The 21,229-nt window shown below is 45.1% G+C and overlaps 3 protein-coding genes across 3 annotated transcripts in view; 1 reads left to right on the top strand and 2 right to left on the bottom strand.

The window, feature by feature from the left end:
- Window positions 1–3,977, bottom strand: part of MEI1 (meiotic double-stranded break formation protein 1) — a 34,113-nt gene extending 30,136 nt beyond the window's left edge. Inside the window, 3 exon segments of the mRNA XM_032207573.1 lie at window positions 1,458–1,508; window positions 3,467–3,590; window positions 3,846–3,977. Of these exon segments, the coding sequence (XP_032063464.1) occupies window positions 1,458–1,508; window positions 3,467–3,590; window positions 3,846–3,977 (307 nt within the window).
- A 127-nt stretch (window positions 3,978–4,104) lies between these two features.
- SNU13 (small nuclear ribonucleoprotein 13) lies at window positions 4,105–7,272 on the top strand. Its single transcript, XM_032205709.1, has 3 exons — window positions 4,105–4,222; window positions 4,512–4,632; window positions 5,252–7,272. Exons 1-3 carry the CDS (start codon window positions 4,220–4,222, stop codon window positions 5,512–5,514), a joined length of 387 nt encoding a protein of 128 aa, XP_032061600.1. The 5' UTR covers window positions 4,105–4,219; the 3' UTR covers window positions 5,515–7,272.
- Window positions 7,273–8,637: 1,365 nt separating this feature from the next.
- Window positions 8,638–21,087, bottom strand: XRCC6 (X-ray repair cross complementing 6). Its single transcript, XM_032204939.1, has 12 exons — window positions 20,979–21,087; window positions 20,771–20,886; window positions 20,317–20,455; window positions 18,152–18,406; window positions 17,118–17,301; window positions 15,568–15,754; window positions 14,169–14,337; window positions 12,895–13,056; window positions 11,893–12,022; window positions 10,713–10,813; window positions 9,750–9,863; window positions 8,638–9,116 (listed from the first exon to the last, which is right to left on the bottom strand). Exons 1-12 carry the CDS (start codon window positions 21,076–21,078, stop codon window positions 8,920–8,922), a joined length of 1,854 nt encoding a protein of 617 aa, XP_032060830.1. The 5' UTR covers window positions 21,079–21,087; the 3' UTR covers window positions 8,638–8,919.
- Between the last annotated feature and the right edge of the window lie 142 nt (window positions 21,088–21,229).

Here is a 21,229-nt window from a genome sequence, read left to right as displayed (position 1 = left end):
GCCCAGCCGGGGCTCTCCGCAGCAATATTACAGCAATCCTGCTCTAGCAGCACCACAAACCATGCGTGGAAATGAGCTGCAAGCGACAAACAGAGCATCAGGACACCAAGTAAACATAAGGAACCAGGAAGGGAAGGAAACAAAGCCCTAGTCAGAAACTATTAAAAAAAAAAAATGGTAATTGAATAGAACAGGCTTCCTGCTGTATGAAAACTGGCCTTTGAAAACATCCTTCCAGAGAAGGCATCGGAGCTGTGACTGTCCTTGGAAGCAGTCTGAGAGCTCCTCCTCCAGCTTCTCCTGCCCCTGAGGCCTACCAGCCATTTGTACCGACTGCAGGTATCCGATGCACCTCTCCAGAAAGCAAGGCCCGGCTCATCTTTGTTCCCCTTAACTGAGACACTGTGCCCAACGTCTCTCCATATGACTTGATCAAGCTGGTTTGTACGTATCTTCTTGTCGTGGCATGACTCACTTGAAGCAGAGCACACTCTACAGTAACACATTCTTTTCATTTGTATTCTAAGAAAGCATCGTACAAAAAATACCAGAGACTTCTAGGTTCACTGTCTCTGGGATTTATCCAGGGCAACACTGCAGGGTTATCTAGGAGACCTACTTTAGCTAAAGAGTTACACCTCTCAGCAGAGGCATATCTTGAGGCAGGTGATATATAGATGGTTTAATGGTCCTTTCTTGCGCAGAACTCTCATAATTCCTAAGAATTTTAAAGAATTAGGTGTCATGAAGTTAAAATTCCTCTGTTTGAGAGCATCTATCTCTCAGCAAAACCATATCATGGCAGAGTGACCTCTCACCTTCATAACACCCTTTCAACCACATGCCTGAAAAGTTATACCCCTCTGAAAGGAGCTGGTCACATCTCCTTTCATCTCTCGTGGCTGGACAGTAGGAAATTGTTGCTCTGCAAATATCACCAGACTCAGCAGAGATACCCAAGGTTAACTGGGCTGCAGAGATCCCTTCTCAGACCTGCAGGCTCTCCCTTTGGATCGGAAATGAAGGACTCCTCACAAAGAGGAATCTGGAGCCTGCACAGCTAAATCCCAAATACTCTTTGTCCTGAGGAGAAAGCAGTAGATCTGAAAGCTCACTGAAGCCAACGGGAAGATTTCCATTTGCTTTAATGAGACTTCAGTCAGGCCCAGAGATGGAGCTTTGTTTACCACTGTTACCAAACTGATGCTAAATTCAAGGTGCATACAGAGCCTGTCAGAGAAATGCTAATATTTAAATCTGCACGCACCTCTTCCCTACCTTCACCCTCCCCCCCAAAATATTGGCACAGCCTGCTTGTCCCTCTTGCAGCTGAAAGAAAACAGATGCTCTCCCCAATTCCAACTGTGCAGAGGCTGAACATCTCACTCACACTGTCAGACAAGACAGATCCTTCTTCACAAACTGCCAGTGGCTGAGACATGACACCTGCCTCTCACCTTCTATGAATTGGTCCTGGGCATCGTTGTCTTCCACAGAATGGCACATCCCTAAAAGATAAATCACAGTCCACTGTGGAACTCGTTCCTGCTTGTGATAAACAATGCTGAAAATGCTTTTTGTAAAAAGAGCTGTAAATTCTTTCAGTACTGTTTTGTTTTCCCCCTGTTTCACATGAGACCAAGCTGACTTTGTCAGAGGAGGGTGGATACTCTCAAGGAGTTCTTTGTAAAAGGGCTCCCTTAACCAGGACAAAGGGACTGTGAGGCACTCAGTTCTCCTGTAATTTTTTACAAGATTGTTTTTCCTCTTGCACTTTATAGTTGAAGTCAGTGGCTCCACCTATGTAGGTAAATATGAAACTGCAAACATTACCACATCTCCCTGCATGTATCCGGCAGTACACATCTGAATTACAACACTTTGGAACGACACAAGTTAGAGCCCAGCTGTGAGATGTCCCTTCCTTCTTCCATTCACACCCATCACTGAGAGCAGTATTCTCGCTCCACGGTACTGAAAATGCTGAGACTACATTTGAACACTAAGTTTAAGGCATGTGAAAACGATTCCAACACTAAATTGAAGCTGTTACTAGACACTGTTTTCCAAGTTATTTGCACAATTAGGCAACAAATGAGTATTCTCTCTCCTGCTTCCTCCACAGCATTGCTTAAACCTTTGGGGTCCCTCTTATACTCTTGCACCAAATGTATCCTTGGTTCATTTAGGTTCAATCCATAATGTACATATTATTCTTTGTACCCCAAGCCTAGACTGGGATTCCAACTTTTCCAGGAGTTACACCAAGTACAGCAAAATCCCACAGCTGTCCCCCCCCCCCCCCCGAAATTTAATTGTATTATCAGAGAGACTGATTATTTAAAATCAGAGAACACTGAAATTCAAGTACAGCTCCCTGTCTCCTGGTGTATTTAGTGTCAGGATTGTGCAGTGTAGGACTGAATTGGCATAAGCACTGCTCCCTCCACATCTGCACAGGACTGTGTGTGCAGACAATAAAAATGTGTGCAACTCGGAAAACTAAACCTGCACAAAGTTCTGTTTGTAATGAAGCTGTTTCCAACATGCGCACAGCAGAGCTTGTGCTGGGAAACCAACTGGGAAAACATTGCTTGAATTATTCAGTGTGTCATGGGAGGGGAAGGGCAAAACAAGAAATATCTGTGATGTGCAACTGAGATTGTGGACTTAAAGAAATCCACTATGTTTGCTCTTTAAAGCTACTTGCATTCATACCTTCCACCTTTCTCTTCCTGTTCCCTCATTTACACCATTATTTTTTCTCTGTCAAGATTTAACACATTTCAAAGACCAACACCACTGCTATGCAAAGAGAAACCTGTCAGAGACGTTCAAGATCTGCGAGGCTGCTATTGGAAAGGCCCCTTCTGACATCTGCATTCTGCTGCGAGGCCAACCCCTCAGAAAGCAGCAGGTATCAGACCTACAGCTACTAACGGGATGGTGTGGAAAAAAAAAAAAAAAAAAAAAAAAAAAAAAAAAAAAAAAAAAAAGCACTATATAGATTACTACTTTGCATATTTGATACTAGATCCTGCAGCACCCTTTTAAGCTCACGCTTTCATTTCTGTGTGAACCTTCGCATATTGCCAAGTTCAGCAAGACGAGGAAGCAGTGAGGCATGAAAGCAGGATGAGGGCAGCCTGAGAAGAGCCATAAGCCAGAGCACTCTCTGTTCTCCAGGAAGACTTCAAAGAAATGTCAGGAAAATTGCGGGAGCTTTAGTAATGTGCCGGTTCAGCTCCTTGGGGAGTGGGGAAATTAATTAACCTCTTCCAAGCAGTTGTCCATGGGGAGCAGCTACACCTAACAGTGGTGGTGGTGGAGGCATGGAGTGGGGTAACTCAAGTCTCGTCTCGCTTTTTTTGAAGGTGTTTGAAATGAGAAGAAACCTCGCATTTTCGCACCTACCCCCCCAAAAGGCACCTGCCTCCTCCCTGGCGTGGCACAAGGGCGCTCTTACCGAAGAGGGTTCCTACCAAAGAGGCACAGACCCTCTCGTCCAGGGCCAACAGCTGGATGACGGGCTGCGCCTGCCAGGCCAGGGCATCGCGCAGGCGGGACAGCGCGTGCTTCTTCCGCACCAGCTGCGGGTGGGAGAGGACAAACCCTTTAGTGTGAGGACAAACCCATTTGTGTGAGGACAACCCGTTAGCGTGAGGGCAACCCGTTAGTGTGAGGGCAACCCGTTAATGCTTTGCCCTGGGCTAATGCTCTTCACCACGCTGGGGCTGCCTGCCCCGAGCCCCCTCAGCCCAGGACCTCAAACCCCAGGCTGTGAGGGGGAAATGAGGGGGAATAAGGGGGACACATGGGGAGGCAGTGGGGTGTGCGCTGCCCACCGAGGCGCCCCCATCGCGCAGGGTGCCCAGGGCGCAGGCGATGCAGAGCGGCGGGCGGAGGGGCAGCGCCCAGCCCGCAGCGTGGCGGCCGCACGGCCCCGCCGCCAGCACACGAGATGGCGGCGCCGCCATGGCGGCCGGGACGGGCTCGGCGGAGCCGCCACCACCGGGGCAGCCGAGGCTGACGCGGCGCTGAGGGCGAGGAAGCAGCAGCGAGAGGCGGCCCCGCGCTGCCCGCCCCTTCCCGCTGCCGCCCCCCCAGTTCCGGCGAGGCGAGGTGAGGCGGGCCGGGCCGCTGCGCCGGGGCTCTGCGCCTCCTCCTCCTCCTCGTCCTCCTCCTCCTCGCTCCCTCACGCACCGGGGCCGCCGCCGCCATGGTGAGCGGGACGGGGTGGGCGCCATGCGGGGCTGAGGCCGGGGGATGGGGGGCGCCCGGCCCCGCTTCCCTGCCCGGGGCCCGGCCGGGAGGCGGCGGGCGGGGAGCACGTGGAGGCCGGGCTGCGGGGCGGGCCGGGCCCGGGGGGCTCTGGAGGGGGAAAAAATAAAAAAATATATATTTAATTATAAATTAAGCACTGGAATGTGAGGTGAGCCCGGCAGCCGGTGGATGTGGCGGACCCCGCACCGGCCCCTGGCGTAACGCGCTGCTCTTTCTCCTCTCCCCAGAGCGAGGCAGAGGTGAATCCCAAAGCCTACCCGCTGGCCGATGCCCAGCTCACCAAAACGCTGCTGGACCTCGTGCAGCAGTCCTGCAACTACAAGCAGCTACGCAAGGGAGCCAACGAAGGTGAGACCGCCCTGGTGCACAGCGTGCTAGAAATGCTGTGTTTATAGCAAGGGTTTGCTGAGAAGCTATGGATAGGGACTGTGTGCTCGCCAGTTGTGAGCCAATAATGTTATATAGATCTGGTTATTAGGAGTATCTTTCTCCTCTCTCCTCCTTAGAGCCTGCTTAAGCAATATTCAGGCTCAGAACAAAGCTTTCCAGCACTTACAGTTCTGGTAGAAGCTCAGACTGTAGCACTGGTGCCTGTACTGGGATCATACATGAGCAGCCCTGTGCTGGCCTCACTGGGTTGTGAATCTCTCCTATGCTTGAGGGCAGAGCTGGGCACAGTACCCCAGGTGTGACCCTGTGAATAATCCCTTCCCTAGGATCTGCTATTCGCACTCCAAAGGCCAGCCTCCATCCTTGCATGAGTGCACTGCTGAGCACACTTCTCTTCAACCTGCACTCGAAGCTGCCTTGGTTCTATTACATGGTCCTGTAGCTGCTGGCTTTCTTTGGCCTGTCCTCTTGCTAGATTTCCTTCTTGCTCACGCTAATTCCAGCACCTCCTAATGTTATTTTTCATTAGATGTGCATTACGGAAGGACCTAGGCTTACTCTTCAGTTTCTTTTATAGCCACGAAAACACTGAACCGAGGAATAGCGGAGTTCATTGTGATGGCTGCCGATGCTGAGCCCTTGGAGATCATCCTGCACCTCCCTCTTCTCTGCGAGGACAAGAACGTGCCTTATGTGTTTGTGCGCTCCAAGCAGGCCCTGGGCAGAGCTTGCGGTGTTTCCCGGCCCGTCATCGCCTGTTCAATCACCATCAAGGAGGGATCACAGCTGAAGCCTCAGATCCAGTCTGTCCAGCAAGCTATAGAGAGACTGTTGGTCTAAATGCCTATGATTTCAAGTGTGTGTGGAATGGGTAAAAGATGAAGTCAGGGGGAATTAATGTCTAGCTTTAGTTGGTGATGATAGAGTTTTTATACCAGTGTTCCATTTCAAAACACCACATTTTTGTTTAATAGCGGCTTAATTCTTAAAGTGTCTCTGCCTCCTCTTCCCCCTCTTTTCTCTTATTCCACTCCAACATGGTCCTTCTCGTTGTAATACTTACTGAAAAGTGGTTGTACAATTGTATTTACTGTTGGATGTTCAAAAGAGAAGAAAAAAACCCTCCCTGTATCTCCATGTCTGCCTGCTCAGGGCTTTTTTAACCTACCTGTTAGTTTCCTTTGTGTTTGAGTATTTCTGCTAAGCTTCAGCCTCTAACAGGTGTGAGTATCTTTGTGCTTCAGAAGGGTTTAGGCTACAGAGGACAAGGACTGGTTCCCCAGTACAATGCAGGTGTTGAGGCTGCTGGAGTTGTTTGAAGTGAAGCAGCACAGACCCTGTGTAAGGCAGTGGCTACTGTGTAGCAGCAGGCGGAGCCCAGGTCAGGACACATAGCACAACCCTCTTCTCGAGACCAGACAAAAGGCTCCTGGAAAAGCTGTATGGGGAGCGGAAATCTTACAGCAGTGCACAAGGGGAAATTTCTTAATTTCACTTATTTTTAAATACTGTCTTTCTAAGAAAATAAAATTGCTGACAAAGCTAAACACAGGAATGTCCATAATTGTCATTCCCTTGGGGAAGCGTTTGCCACCAACTGAAGTGTTCCTACTTGTAAAGCTAAATTGCTCAGAGATTGCCTAAAGGCTACTGCAGTGTGGTAGTTCATCCTCCTTCAGTTTTCTTTGCATGGATTGTATCAATGACCTGCAAAGCTTGGGCTTCCTAGGATTTTTAAGTACAAAATGTAGTAGACAGCAACTTGCTGTGACTGACAAGTACCATACCTCTGGCAAATTATAAAGAGGATCCTGTGCTTTGAGGGATGCTACTACATCATGGTCATCTAGCTAAAAATCAATGCTTTGAAGTCATGGCCAGAACAAGAGAGCAAGTAGTTTTTCAGATCAAACTTGTGGCTCAAGAAGAGAATGATGGGTAACCTCATGATCTGGAAAAGCGTGAAGCACCATCAGCGTTTTGGATTAGCAGTGGTTTTAGAGAGTTAGCTGTAGTTAAATACATGTTGTGTAATAAAACCAATTTCTGGTCTGAGCAGAAGAATAGACCTCCGTGTCGGGGCAGATCGTACTGAACACATTTGCAGCATGCCTGGACTTCTAACAGTGGGAAGTTTACCCCCAGGCTTTTGGCTCCTCACGTGGCTACCCAGCTCAGTTGTGCTTCTCACCTTTCCAAAAAGGAAAGGAAAGCTAGAGTGGAAAGACTGAGAGGTACAACAGAAGGGAAAATAAGTTCTATAACGTTTCCACAGAGGCACCAACTGCATACCTCTATTTGGTACATTCCCCACAGATGAAACTATCTCACAAAAAGACTTAAATCACGTTTGTGTATTTTTATAAATGGCTGGTAAATTAATCTCAGCAAGGACATTACTGTTGAGTCAATACAAAGATTTTGGAGTCCTATCATTTGTATGAATTTCAGAAAGGCTGCTGTTCCCTGATTGTTGAGCTAGTTGTGTTTAAAAGCACAACTCTGCAAAGGACTTGCCCTCTCTGTACCATGCCAAAACAGCTGATGTAAAACAAAGCACATAAGGAGCATAAATAAAGGATTCTTGAGCAAGCCAAACTGTCTAATTTTCTGCTCTGAAGCCTTCTACCACCATCCTTGTTAAAGTTCTGTGTAATGTAATAGCCTGCTTTAAGAAAAAAAATGTAATAACCTAGACAAAATGTGCCATAATCATCTAAGGCCTGGAACATATTGCGCTTGGGGGTTAGCAAGCCAAGACAAAGTTAATAAGGGCAGCCAGGAAAGGAAAATTCACAGAATTAAGGACAGGGCAGTCTCACTATTCCACTGCACTCAATTCAAGTCTTGCTAAGACAAGTATTTACAGTAACTTCTTCACCTAAGCGCAAAAGGAATTTATTGCTTAGACAAATCCTTATTTAAAATATCTACTGTAATGCAGGCTGATTGAGAGACCATCTAGTTCCAATATGGCAGAGCTCGATACATGTTAGCTCCTCTTTTGAGCAGCACTGTGCAAGTGGGCAGCGTGCTGGTACAGCTAGGGTGCTCGCAGCGTCACCAGTGTTTGCAGCTGCCTCCTAATAAGTGTGCCACAGTCGCTGCAGTATGGGTATGACTTTAATGTATGACTTAATTCTTCAGCATGTTGCCCAACTGAGCGTGCCACACAAGAATCTTGGCTGAACGCAAAAAAAAAAAACAACAAAAAAAAAACAACACAGACCAAAATGAGCATCTCACGTATTCCATGTTTGCATCAAGTTACAGTTTAGGAACAATTAGCGTTGTTCCCTACAGCAATGAAAATTTAACTCACCTTGCACTGCAAGACAGGTGGGACATCCTGGGGTGAGTCTGAAAACCAAAATTTACACATCCCCAGATGCAGCCTCCAGGAGTATAATTAAAAAAATAGTGGAAGTAACAAACAAGGGCTACCCGCCACAGCGAGCTATTTTTAAAGCACGGATTTTAGCACCGAAGCCTGTTCAATACTCTGACTCATACTCACTACAGAGGTGGAAAAGCTCTGTGCCATCTTAGTAATTTAATTGTCATCAATGCTTGCAGCCCTCCAGGGAACACGACTTTTTCTTTCCTTTTTTAAAACCTGTTTTTGCAATTGCCATTTAAAAATGGAAAACCTGGCTGAGCAGCTTTACCAAGCGTTGGCATTTTGCCCCAACGACTGGGCACTGATCACCAGCAATGATTTTCTCCTTTGTGATCTGCTGGTAATCTTTATAATGCCGATGGTAGAAAAGAACCCAATTTTGATTACTGGTACTAACGCTGGCAGTTTTGGAGAGTAGCGGAGTAACCCACTACATTTACATCCTGTGTTAGCACACAGGCAGATGAATGCATGTGGTGCCACTAACACGGATCATTCTGCTTTCTTACTCACGTTGAAGTGAGTTTTGCTGTCTTTTTGATGAAAAGATGGTATAGCTGGTGTTACAAAGAAGTCCAAAATAACTTTTATTAAGAAACCAGGAAGGCACAACTGTGTTTGCTTTCAGTGGACAACCTGAATTAGCAGGAAATTTAATTCTTCCTTTGGCTACTGTGAACAGAATCTGAGTTTGCAGAGATTTTTTGTAATGACTAGAAGTTTCTCCACTGCTGGATTCAGCAACAGTTGCCTTCTCTTCCAGAGCAGGACTAAATAGACTCAGCATACACTTAAGACAGTCATCTTTAACCAGATGGAAGTCAACCAGGGCTTTCTGTTCCTGCTTAGTGCTTGTTAAAATATTCAGTTAACGCATCTATGAGCTCCTGCTTCTTCCCCCCACTCCTCAGCCCATAAAACCTGCAGGTGTCCTTCAGAGCAGGTACAGTGAGCTTGCCTAGAGTGCCAGCCTGCACATAACTCCTCAGCGAATCTTCCGAGACTTCTATCTTGGGCCTCTTGTCAGCTTGATCATCATAGGCTAGAAAGACAAATTTTATACCGCCAAGATTAAAAAAGAAAATTAAATAGAAAGACATCAGCATTTTTTAGACACACCACAGTTAGCGGCCATTAGCATGACACCTTAATGGCTATCTACACACTCATTCTACATTTCTTTCTAAAAGTGCCACTCACTACATAAACGATGCAGCATTTCATTGATAGGAGCTCAAACGCAAGAACAAAACTTTGTGTTCACACAGGGAATTCAGCTGGCACTCCTTCTTTATGCAGAGTTTCACAGGTTCCCAAACTATGTATGTACTTGGGCATTACGTAGACACCTAGTCCTAAAGACGCCCATCTTGAGCTTGCAAAACTGTTCCATGAGTAAAAATCTGTTTCCTCACCCAAAACACAGACTAAAAGCATTAACAATTTTACTTCTCTGTTGTAAAACTCAAAGTTATAAAAAAATATGGATATATTATAACAATTTACCCACATTCCTTCTTACACCACTCGGTTTTCACTATGCAGTTTCTCATTACAGCAGCTATCTAGCTGGATACCAAAATATCCTGTGCTAAGAATCACTGAAAACACAGAAGCCTCAACTAAAGAAAAGAAAACAGACACCATGCTGTGTGTCTGCACTGTCATTACTTGCCTTGTTTCCGCTTTGCAGCCTTCCCATCAGGGTTGTAGTCAGGAGGATAAACCAGCTGCTTGAACTCCTCCACCAGGTTGCCCAGCCTGCGGCTCATCTCTTCAGACTTTGGCACTAGGAAAAGAAAAAGATTTGCCCTTTTAAAAACAGAGCAAATACAGGAGTCTAAACAAGCACAACACAAGACACCATCTTGCTTCTGTAAAAACTAGCATGGAAACATCTTGCAAGCATGCAAAGAGCTATGTTATGAAAATCACAAGTGGGAAATTCACAGCTCTTGCTAATATCAAAGATTTGTATTATACATGTGCAGTAGTGTCAGACATATCCCTGAACAGTAAATATAGACACAGAACAAAGTTTACATGTTAGAAGTGATACAGATCTCCTAGCTGGTGCCACCTTTACCTAGGTCTAACCTTGGACAATTACAGCAGTTTACTACCTAAGGTTACAAGCAGTTGGTTGCAGAACAGGTTGTTTCTGTCATATATTTGTACAGTACCTAGCACAGGGACCTAGATTATTTGCTAGGTATCACTTCAGAAGAAACAAATAGCTGCTCTAACACTATTCCTAGCGTACAACATAATTTAAAACAACAAAAGAAACTAACAAAAAAAACATCCCCTTCAAAAGTAGGTTTCTACCCTTTGAGATATTCTTATATATAAATCGTCACAGCCACAAGGTGGCATCACTGCCTCCTAGCAGAATAATTTGGTAAGAAATGCTGCCAATTTATCAGGCCAAGATATTAATTAGATTCTTGAAGACAGAAAGAATTTTTAAAGAAGAATTCTTGAAGACACGTCCAAAACTCTACATCTTGGAACAGCACATGACTAAAACATTCTTCTAGAAGACTTTTGGTTTTGTAGCACCAGATCTCTGACTTCAAAGAGACGACATCAAGAGCCCTTTATCCGACTGCCCATCACATCCATCAGTAATTCTCACTTGTCAAATCCTCAGCTTGCTCTGGTTCCACCATATCCAACGCCAAAGCCTCCAGATTCCTGAAGTGCTGCTGCAAAACCGGGTTCTCAAAGCTGTCGGTCCTGTCAAGAATCCCCCAAAATTTCAGTTCATGCTGCTGAGAAGCCAGATAAGACATGTAAGATCTCCAACCAACCTATTTCAAAGTAAAACCTCCCTCCTTCCTGCACATCAATCCATCTCACTGGAAAAACTGTTCTTCCTCTTCAATTTATCTGCTGAATGACCATCCCTGTCACGTATCCACAATGTTAAAAGCTGTGTGAGAGGAACAGGCAGAAGCATCTTTCATCGACTCCACCTATGCTACTTTCTACAAATAAAAAATTGTCCCCTAAGAGCACTTCATGAATTTTGTCCTAGCTATGATGAAAACGGCCTATTCTCTGACATAAGCTCATCCAGATCTGATTTGTGATAGATTGGCACAACCAGAACAAAATGTGGAACCTCTGCAACCAATTACAACAGCCCAGAGAACCAGAGCAATACTATAAAGAATTCCCAAACATACTACATGCAGCACATAATGCCTGGGCATTTCAGAACGATTAAGAATAAAGTTTGTACAAGGCTTTTGCAAAGGGAAGCAATTTGTTTAGGCAAGTCATCATCTCACTTTTTTTGATGTACACAAGCAAACATTTTACGTTTGGGAAGCAAGGTGCTCCCCAACCCCAAGGTACAGAGTGTGGAATGTTTTACAGCCAGTGTATTTGTAACTACGTCTTTCTAAACTTTTCTAAACTATTTGTAATTATGTCTTTCTAAAACATTTACTGTAGACCTGTTAAAGAATGCCAGAAAGCGCTGGAACAGGCTGCCCAGAGAGGTTGTGGAGTCTCCTTCTCTGGAGATACTCAAAACCCGCCTGGATGCCATCCTGCGCAATGTGCTCTAGGTGATCCTGCTAAGCAGGGGGGGGTTGGAGTCGATGATCTTCAGAGGTCCCTTTTAACCTTGGCGATTCTATGATTTAATTAGTAGGTGTGAAGAAACATCCCAATTATATCTATTTAGTGAACACACGCACCAAAATCTCGTGTGGAAACTGCAGCTGAAAAATACGTACAACAGAGCAAGCGATAGCGTTGTGCGTTCTTCCCTATGTGCACCCCACACACTATTTATCTGCACGTACCTGTATTTGAACCGGAGTTTTTGAATGATTTCTTTCATTTTGTTCACCTGTTCTTGACTGGCTGGCACCTTTTCTGTATAATCAACATTCCTCTTATCATCTGCATACGGTAGGAAAATGACGTGGAAACCTACGCAGAACAAGGACAGTGAGAGAACAATTACGCAGAACAACGTCCTCAAAAACATGCTTTATGGGAAAGACCAAGGTAGTAAATAGGTAGGTCTGATGACTCCCCAGACTTGCTAGCTATTTTGTTTTAAGTAGCAGCAATTCTTCATACCTAATATGACAATCAATCCCAATCTCAATGTAAATACCTATCACCACTATTGGCTTTTTGAGAAAGAATCTCACTAAATGGATAGCTAAAAGCTGAAAAACTCGTGACCTGTTTTTTTAAGTGGAAGATCACAGTAACTTGTCCACCTTCCCCATCTTTCACTAAATATGAGCTTGAAAAAGGCTTGCTTGCAAATTTGGTTAATGACTAGATGTTATTTCTGAAACGCTTTACATCGTACACAAGCAACGTTATTCCCCTGCTTTACATTCTGCCAGTAGAGGATTTTCCAGTTAAAGAAGAGAGAAAATGCAAAAGAGCAAGAATCTGCCTGCGGTCCCTAATCATTCCCCACTCAGCTGATAAGGTGCAAGGTTCTATATGTGAAATATATTAACATTTTACAACATAACCAAGGATGCAATAAAATTCAGGGAAAGACATGTTCATCTAGCTAACAAACAGACAAAAGGGCTTTTATCTTTTAGCTCAGTTACTTAAATCTGCTAAAAAGGGGTAGGAGGCAGGGAAAATACTGTAGCCATGTTACACCCGAGCAAGCAGAGGTGCGACTTAAGCTTTAAAATCAGATGCACCATCAGATGCTTACAATGACAAAACTGAAGAAAAATGATGTCAGAATATTTTCACACAACGCAGGAAGCTATTGTACTGAGTCCATCCCACAGAGTAGGGAAAGAAAGCATCTCTTCCCGTACCTGGAGGAGATATCTGCACTTTCTGTTCATCCAGCTCTTCCTCCTGGGGAAGCAGGGCCACAAAGCGAGGGGGAGTGTTCTGGCGGATGGTGTACCTGCACAGCGCCATCACCTCTCTCTCCAAGCACTTTATCAATAAGGCATTAAACAGAGTTGTACTCCCTGGAAAGCAAAGACTGCATAGGTCAGATTGACAGATTTGCTCCTTTGTTCAGGAACGTAACCCTAGATATTACAGATTGATCATCTGTGACTTCTTTAAAACACCTGCAGTATTTCCAGAGGTAAAAAGCAACTTTTGGAAAGGAGAAACCTCTAAAATGACCTTCATATTGTCCCTCATGAGCAGAGCTGAGAGAGTTCTGAGCAAAGAACTGAAAACACTAACACCCGAGAAATGAAGTAAGGTTGAAAACTGGAAGATGTCTACAAAGCCTACCTCTGGTCAGGTGGGATATAGGAACAGCAGCACATCATAGGACGTTTTGCAGAAGTAACAAATTAAGAATTCACACTGCAATATTCCCCCTCGAGACCTAACCAGGTATGTTTGCTTCGTATTTCACCAGATAAGAGTGGTTACAAAAAAACTGGCATACAAGTAATGTGTTTCATTCGGGAAACTGCTAAGCTGGAGAAGCTACCATAAAGGTTCTTCCTCAGTCAGACAATGCAAGGTTGTAACTCAGCCCTCATTACCCACTGGCACATGGAGGAGCTGGACCTTTTCCTTTACAAATGCAGCTTGGGATGGATTAATTTTGTATTTCTAGATGAATTAACTTCCAAAGATAGATAAATAAAGGAGAAAACACAATCTTAGGCATCCTCTCCTCTCTTCCCAAGCCAATAACGCGTTAATTCAACCACACTTCCCAAGTCTTGTGTTTACACTTGTAGCTGATATGGACTTGAAAACTGCAGTTATCTTCACTTTTTTTGTTTTGCTTTTTTACCACATTTGCCTTCTTGTCATGTCCTAGAATCCTTCACTTCCATGAATGATAAAACCAAGTATTTCGGGGCTATATGTGCTTAGTATAATCAGCTGCTTTGCATGAATGAAACACAAAGCCCAATCAGCTCTTCTGCTACTGAAGAAGAAAATTAACTGCAACTGAGAGAGGCAGTAACAGTTATTTCTATATGGTTCAACATTAACAATTTAAGTTCGATGAAGATTTCACACTCAGTGATCACCACCCAAACAGGCTATGAATCAGCTGATTACCCTAATGCAAGGTGATGGATCTTCTCTTGCCTTCCTTGCTTACCACTTATTAGGGACTCCTCAGGATAGATGAACTGGGCAGGCTTGATATGGTGGTGCTGTTTTAGCATTGAAAGTGGTTTGAAGCCAATGAGAAACAAGCCTGGAGAACCGAATCGTTTTAGTTCTTCTGTTTCCTCTTTCTCCAGCACAATCTGGCGGTTTCCATACACCTAAATTAGAGAGAGCCACAGAAGAACATGTAGAAATGATGACAGCAGAAGAAAACTTGAAGGAGAGAGGTGAAGAAGAAGATGCAATTGCTGTCTTCCACTACTGAAAAGGGGGTTTTAGACAATACAGAGCAAATTCTCCTGATTAGTGCACGCTGAAATGGCATGTCACAGTCCACAACCATTGTCCCAATGGAAATTCAGACTTGTCATTAGCAAAACGCACTTTCCCAAGCCACTGGTTAAAACCTGGACCAGAAAGGCTGTCACATCTCAGCCCTGCAGTTACTCAGAGCAGGCCCAAACAAGCCCAGAATGACCTGATGCAGTTTCCCAAGTTTTGTTCTGGGATGGACCAGACACTTCCAGAGATCCTCTCGGATCCCTGGCTCCAAACTTGCTTCAGCAGATGCACGTCAGCTACCCCTGGCAGAACCAACGTTTTTGAAGCATCATTCATATTCCACGAAAATTAAAATGCATTGTAGTGCACCTGCATAAGGTAGACATGTAAAGGCTTGATGCTTGGCTTTTTGCTTATCTTCTGTATTTTATTTCAAGACATTTGTGTCCAATATAAATAAAACTAATAATTAAACAACTTCATGAGCTTTTGGAATGGAAAGAAACACAAAGTGCACTTGTGACAATTCCCCTAGCAACTGGCTACCCCACTTTGAAGTAAGGCTGTGCCTGAGCAGAACGTGACAATCATTCAGTCCACATCAGCCAAGCTATCAAGCAGGAAGACGAAGCAAAGCACAAATTAATAAATAGATAGATAAACTAAGCTAATATGCTTTTTTTTTTTTTCTTTGGAGGAGAGTTCTAAAAACCCTCTGTGATCCACACTCATATGTTTAATGAAGTAGTCAAAATAAGTTCCTAATGAATCAAACGCTATCACCAGCAGTGACAGCACAAGGCCACGCAAGGTCAGATGCTGCCAACCCAGCTCTGCCTTACAGAAGGAAATGAGCTGTGTTCCCGGGCGCACTGCTAGCAGCAGCTATGCTCTCCCTCGAGAGTCGTGCCAGAGAAACAGCCCACTCTCTCTCTGCATAACTTACAAAGTGACCACACCATCCCCAGGGGCATACAGATGTAAATATTTCTGCATCTCATCTTGAAAGTGAAATACAAAAAAAAGCAGCAAAGGCTTAACATTTTCCCCCACCTCTCCATCCAGCAATCACAGTGACAGGAAGAAGCAGACACGTAATACATTACCTGAGCCCTTTTTGTATCACTAGGCAGAAGCAAGCTGCCTGTTTTTCCATTAAACACCCTCGTTTTTGTTTTAACGGGTTCGTTAGTTTCCCGATACAGCTTCACTGGATATGGCTTGTAAGCTTTTTGAATAAGATTGTAAACACCAACAGAAAGAGACAGATCTTTGTTCAAATAGAGATTTAACCTGTGTAGAAAAGCAGATACAGGCTTGAGACTTCTGAACCATCATTTCTGAAAACAAACAAATAAACAAACACCAGTAATTTCCCAGATAATTTTCCCCGACCTCCTCTCCCCACCCTAAGTCACACGTCTAACTGGAAGCATATTATTACTTTCTCCCTAATTTCACTTGCGTAAAAACATTCTTGCAACGCTGTCACTTCTGGTAATAAAAATTATTTAAACACAGTTCAACTACCAAATTTCTTCCACCTTTTATCACTCGGAAGGGCAGCTACCCTCAGGTAGAGCACAGGACAAGTTCATGGCTGGGCAAATTCACTTGCGCTTAATGCAATATGACCTCTGAATTCACACAACCGTTCAAGCAGAAAGCAAAACTCCCCCAAAGAAATCCATCAAGACAACCAATACCATGATTTAAAATATATATAAAGCTAAGAGAAAAACTCAGAGGGAAAAGTTTAAAATTGAAGGTAATCTTGAAGTTCTAAGCGCAGGACAGTGAATTACTGTGAACATTACTTGCTCTCCTCTCAAAAATATCATTGGTACAGGATTCTTCCTTTTTGGATATTAGAAAACTTGAGTCTCACTCCCAGAAAAGAAAAACAAAGTTGCATGCAGGAGCAAGAATGCTGGTAACAACAGCTCAAGTGGGGATTTTTTTTTTAATATATTTAAAAAAAACATGAGGCTGTAGAGTTCATTCACTTATTGTGCACCCACCCCACATCATTCTGCCATCAATTTACTCAATAAAATCAACTGTTATGAAGGAGGTGGTTCCAAAAATACTTTCCATCTGCTTTGTCAAGTTCCCTTTAGTCTCTTTGTAAGCATCTCTAACCTTTCAGTAGATCAGGAATATCAAGGCTGTGTGAATCCATACCAAGTGCCTAGACACACTGGCCACACGTAACTAATTACTGACCAAAATACCTATCAGTCACATTGAGATTAATTTTTTCTAAGTTAACACGGATAAGCAAAGCCTCATTTCTATCAGATTGCACTATAAACTGAACATTTTAGACCACAAGTTGACGATTTTTGGGTAGGTATCTTACTTAGGCAATGATGTCATTTTTTCAGCATGATACTTTCTGGCCAACCTTAATACAGGAGACATCACTTGGTGGAAAAGAGGAGGCCTAGATTCACTCTTCACTCTTATCCACCAAGGACAAATACCCTTGGAAGCCAAGAAAGAAACACCAATCTCAGGCTTAGGAATTAAGACTGAGGAATCAAAGTAGCGATGCTTTTAGAGACCAATCTTTCCAGAAGAGGTAGGTGAGATGCAGTCTGAAAATAAAATCCAGTTGCTTCCACTGAATGACACACCATAACAAGACACGCACCTGACTAAAGCCCTTTTCCTTGTCTCCTTTGCTCGTACTTTCTTCATGAGATCTTCCAATTTCCCTGACTCGTCAGGCTGGATCCCAAGGTCCTCATCGTCTGCTACGTTTATAATGTCCCTGTAGAACAAAGAGATATCGAACCCTCCTGGCTTCTTCAAGTGCAGCAAGTCCAGGATAATACCTAGAAGGAAAGTAAAAGACAGGAGGATCACTGAAACTGCTTTGCTCTTACACTGGCCTGTTCCACAACTCTCAGATTTCTCTGTCATTGACAGAGAAAGATCCGAATTGCCCCACCTGCACCAGATGTGCAAGTTGCTAGAGAGAAAGGCAAAACACCTTCTTCATCTTCAGTCAAAGCAAGGTCGCACGCAAAAGGTTCCTTCCTTAATTGAGAATTGCATCAACATGGTGCATGGAACAGCTCTGCTAAGCTCCTTTAAAACCTAATCTTCCTTCAGGCATAGAGGGAAGCAATCAGTTCAGAAATTCCCCCTTCCCAGTTATAAGAGCTGATGGATTAAGGTTGCCTCAGAGCTTCTAGATCTAGCATGTATGCTGAACTCCAAAAACAATGCTTATCTGAGCTGCATAGTTGAACTAACGAAGCACCTGCTCTCCAGTCTCTGAGCCCAGGTTGTTTTTCTGCTAATTGAGAATGCAATCATTAATCTTCCTTTTGTGTTGGCTTAGTGCCATTTCTCCCTTGCTAGTGTTATTGTTCCCTTCCTGGAAAAAGAGGCAGAACAATGAAGTAAAATAGTTTGATTTCCATGGCCCTCTCTAATTCTGATTTATGGTATGAGGGTAGATAGAGAGACCCTAGGAAGAAGTGTTTGTTGTCGGATACCAGGTTGGATAATGGATTTTCTAATTTAGATTGGATATCAAACTTTCTAATTTAGAAAGCACCAGAAAGATTCCTTTTTCCATCAGGAACCTGCAATGCATTTAACATCTGCTGCAAGGAGCCATCACGTCACTTTTATCGCCTCAAATTCCAGGCCTACGCCGAAGGGGAGCACACTGACCCGTGTCTCTCAGATCACCAGCTCTGGTCCTGGCCAGCTTGGCTTTGGCACTGTCGTTGGCGTGAGGGTTATCCTCATTGGTGAAAAGCATGATCCGTTTGTGGCTCAGCCGGACTCGGACATCGCTGAACAGATTGGAGCAGGCCCAGAGCGCTTCGCCCAGTGAGTAGTCAGCGTTGTGGCCGAAGGTCTTGCGGAAAAGCGCCTGCCCTTCTTCTCCCCTGTACTGGTCCAGCTCTAGGACACGCTTCGCCCCTAAGGGAAATGAGTGTTTGCATGTATTAGAAATACTGAAACAAGTACCACAAACTCTTCCAAATAAGCGCTGACGGTTCCCTGCAGCTGACACGTGAGTAACGCCCCCAACAGCTCTGTAGTGATGTCCTTCCAACCCCTACCTGAGAAAACTGTTTGAGATAGCCCAACTTTTTCAATAATGTAAGCTGGTTATCAGCTGAAAGAACCTGCAAGAGGAGGCAAAGTGCCCTGGCACCAACGTGGGGCACCTTCTGTTGGGGGAAACACGCAGCGATCAAAGCATTACACACCCTGAACTGAAAGGACAAGTTCTCAGCAGAAAATGCACCAATTGTACCCACTTCAGAGGAACGGCAGACTTCAATGCCACCAGCGAACGGAGAAGAGACTGAAATGCAACCTGTCTCCACAGCACTTTGGGAAGGTTAAGAACGCCTCCTGCTGCTTTGCCCCACATGCCCGATAGCATCAGCCTAGAGGTGAGATTCAGCACGCAGATCACCACATGGAGCAGAGCACCAGTCCAGTCAGGTACCGATGGGCTTTTTAAAGACCTGGGGATTACTCTGGCCCAAGTATGACTCCTTTCTCCAGCCATCTAAAAGAAGTTCCTCTGTCTTCTCCCACAACTCTACAAAGGGAGACAAGCTTCCATTTTCTACCTACTGCATTCTGCAGAGCTTCTTCCTTTGTCCTTCACTCAAATTCCATAGCACTCTTGAAATCTCATCTGAAAACATCCTTTTTTTTCCCCCATTTTCATCCTCAGCTTTCATTTAATTGATACCATAAGTTTTCATAACAACTACATAATAACTAATAATAGCATGTCTTTTCCATGTGGCTCTCCAGTGGCAGTAAATGTACGGTTTTCTCCCTTTTTTAGCAACGTCCACCTTTCATCCGCACTCTTTATCGGCATCATGAAGCTACTGCCCCTAACGAAGGCAAAAAGGGCAAGCAGGGAAGGAGGAGGAAAAAGGATGAGCTTGAATTGTAAGGCACTTTCTTCCAAAGAAAGGAGAAGAACCTTGGGCAGTCCTGTCAGGTCCCACTTGCAATTAATTCTGAAAGTAGGACAAGGCACAGTTCTTACAGGAAAACCCATGCGTTATTAAAGCAGGACAGCAAAAGCACTAAACTGCACCTCCCAGTTAAGAAAATGAAATAAAACCTCCCCGGAGATAATGACAGTTATTAAAAGCTAGTAGACAGAGTTCCCCTACAACACTCTCAGCTGTCTGATAACCTGTAGCCCCAAGCAGGCACTCATCGCACTGCTTCTAGGTTTTCCAATTCAACAACTGGCACTCTTGTTAACAAGTGCATGCAAGGTAATCCGAACAAAACGGAAGCGCTAAAATTGAGAACTGCAAAACTTCCTACGAAAATTAGAGACAACACACCCTAAGCAGGTAACAAATCGGACAACCTGTTCTAGCTGACCCTATCTGAGCAGGCAGACTGGGCAAGATTACCTCCAGAAGTCCCTTCCAGCCTCAGCCATTCTGTGATATTCTCCACCAGCTGTAACTTGCAGCTCCTTATAATGTCCACATATTATTCTGAAGTGTGGCCAGCACATGACGGGCTCTCAAGAGTTCTTTTGAGATCCTCTTAGCTTTAACAGAGGCAAACGAATGACCACAGTAAAATAGAAAAAAAAAAAGACACAGAAAGGAGATCTGAACAAACTAAAACAGAAAAGGCTAAGCTCCCGTTACGTTTCTAAGCTTCCACTAAATTTCTAAATCCACCCTCCCGAAACGCATCTCACTACCAAGAACCTTTCTGTTCACCTGACAGCTCTGTGTTCAGAGAGGCCAGTTACTGACAGTACTACACAAATTTATTTTTTTTAATCTCTGCCCTCTACATGAACGTTCCTATCTCTCTGTTGCCTTTACCTGGATTGTCCAGATCCTGGAGCACGTAGACGTGCTTGAAGTCGGCGGAGTTCTTGTTCGTCTGGGTGCCGTAGAACACGACGCTCAGCAGGTCCCTGTCGCTGCTAATAATTTTGCTGGTGTACACGTTCCGGATGCACTGGAAAGAACGCACAGGGGCCAAAACGTGAACATTTGTCACAGTGTTGGTGGAAATGCTTTTTGTCTTTGGCGGTTAGCAGTTCCTATGAGTTGTGGAGGACAGAAGAACCACAATGAATGCTTTAAGCTACGTTTTGCCAGGAGAAAGAGTTCAAGGTGTTGCTTTTCGACATGTTTTGTGTTTTTTTGGGGGGAAAGCGTTATTATTTTTCATTACCGTTCTCTTTTAACAGGGATATGAAGGAAATACACCTTTTTTTATGCCATATATCGCTCGGAGCCCTCCAAGCGCGGGGCAGCCGCCCGGCCTCACCTGCATGGTCATGTCGAAGGGCGTCGCGGCCTCCTGGTCGTGGCAGGGCTGGAACATGGCCCGGGAGGCATCGACCAGGAAGATGAGGCTGTCCCGGCCCGAGAACCCGGAGCCCCCTGCGGGAAAAGGGGAGGGAAACGCGTGGCAGAAGGGCTCCCCGCCGCCCCCCCGGGGGCAGAGCGAGACCCCGGCCGGCGGGGAGCCTCACCGGGCGGCTCCGGGCCCTCCTCATGGCCGTCGCCTTCCTCCCGCTCCTCGTCGTCGTCGCCGTGCGGCTGTGCGCGGTAGTAGGCCCCCCACTGCGACATGGCGGCCGCGCCCTGAGGAGGGGGCAAGATGGAGGCGGCGCCCGCTCCGCCGGCCCCAGCTGCCACTCACCGCGCCTCCGCCCAATGAGGAGAGAGGATGCCCCTCTACGCCCCGCCCACCCGCCCGCCGGCCGCGCATGCGCACCGCGCA

Source organism: Aythya fuligula, chromosome 1 (genome assembly GCF_009819795.1).
Source record: "Aythya fuligula isolate bAytFul2 chromosome 1, bAytFul2.pri, whole genome shotgun sequence".
In the NCBI taxonomy this organism is placed as follows: Eukaryota; Metazoa; Chordata; class Aves; order Anseriformes; family Anatidae; genus Aythya; species Aythya fuligula.
The sequence above is the reverse complement of the archived record's forward strand: the minus strand, read 5'-3'. Positions and strand labels throughout refer to the sequence as shown.

What these genes read in the sequence shown, in the direction of transcription:
- SNU13 (XM_032205709.1), top strand. An exon ending in ACGCAAGGGAGCCAACGAAG is followed by an intron (nt 4,633 to 5,251) that starts GTGAGACCGCCC and finishes TTTCTTTTATAG; the next exon opens with CCACGAAAACACTGAACCGA.
- XRCC6 (XM_032204939.1), bottom strand. Translation starts at nt 21,078, where the DNA reads ATGTCGCAGTGGGGGGCCTACTACCGCGCACAGCCGCACGGCGACGAC. An exon ending in GGAGGGCCCGGAGCCGCCCG is followed by an intron (nt 20,887 to 20,978) that starts GTGAGGCTCCCC and finishes CTTTTCCCGCAG; the next exon opens with GGGGCTCCGGGTTCTCGGGC. An exon ending in TGAGGAGTCCCTAATAAGTG is followed by an intron (nt 13,057 to 14,168) that starts GTAAGCAAGGAA and finishes TTTGCTTTCCAG; the next exon opens with GGAGTACAACTCTGTTTAAT.